Source organism: Buceros rhinoceros, unplaced genomic scaffold, assembly GCF_000710305.1.
Source record: "Buceros rhinoceros silvestris isolate BGI_N320 unplaced genomic scaffold, ASM71030v1 scaffold37833, whole genome shotgun sequence".
Classification (NCBI taxonomy): Eukaryota; Metazoa; Chordata; class Aves; order Bucerotiformes; family Bucerotidae; genus Buceros; species Buceros rhinoceros.
Window position 1 is genome coordinate 560 of NW_010405993.1, and position 925 is coordinate 1,484.

General features: G+C 65.6%; 1 protein-coding gene across 1 annotated transcript in view; it reads left to right on the forward strand.

The window, feature by feature from the left end:
* Positions 1–638, forward strand: part of R3HDM4 (R3H domain containing 4) — a gene marked incomplete at both ends in the record, with an annotated part of 1,194 nt that extends 556 nt beyond the window's left edge. Inside the window, one exon of the mRNA XM_010133931.1 lies at positions 515–638. Coding sequence (XP_010132233.1) covers positions 515–638 — 124 coding nt within the window. The remainder of the gene's footprint in view (positions 1–514) is intronic.
* Positions 639–925: the final 287 nt, after the last annotated feature.

The following is a 925-nucleotide window of genomic DNA, read 5'->3' on the forward strand; positions in this document are numbered from 1 at the left end:
CCTGCAACAACGAGACCTACGTGGAGGTAGGGGCAGCCTCCCACCTGCTCGGGGCTCGCCGGGGGCTGCATCTGGGATTCTGGGGGCATGTGGTGTCCCTTCCTTGTTCCTCTGACCCGAGGAGCCCTCCACCGCCCTGCTGGGGGTCAGCCCTGTGCCTGCCTGTGCCAGGTCCCCTGGTCCTGCAGCGTGGGGGATCTCCAGGCAGATCCTCTTGCCAGGGGACTAACCCCGGGTGAGCCGCAGCACTTCCTCCCCAGCAGCCCCTTGCCAAACCCCACTGTTGCTTCACCCTGCCCGGCTGCTGTTGCGATACTGGTGCCGTGACCGGGCAGTTGGAAACAAGGGGTCTCTCCTTCTCTGGCTGCTTGTGGCTCTGCACGGCTCTTCTCTCGCTCCTTGGAGCCAGGCTCAGGCAGCTGGATGCAGACCCGGGTGCAGAGGGGCTCTGGGGGTGCCCGCTGGGTGCTCCCCGGAGACCTCTGCAGCGGGGCCCGTTGGCTTGTGTTGTCAGATCTGGAATGACTTCATGAACCGGTCGGGAGAAGAGCAGGAGCGAGTCCTGCTCTACCTGGAGGAGGAGGCCAGGAAGAAGCACAAGAGGAAGCTGCCCGTCAAGAGCGAAGACAAGTGGAAAGGTGCAGGGAGGGGACGCTGGGTGGGGAGAGCCTCTCCCTTCCCATCCTCGTGTGCGCTTCGAGAAGGGTGCCCTTGCCCGGGGACTGCGTCCTGCTCTGGGCCCTGTCTGCTCATGGGGGCCAGCGGATGCCTGAGTCGACCCCTCGGGTGCTGCTGCTGGGGGGTTGTGCCCAGAGACCCCCTGGAGCCAGGGGGGTTCACAGGAGCTGGGGCAATGGGTGCAGCAGCAGTCCCCGTTTGCAAACCCCCCGGATGTCCCTTCTTGGCTGGGGAGGGTGTTGCTGGG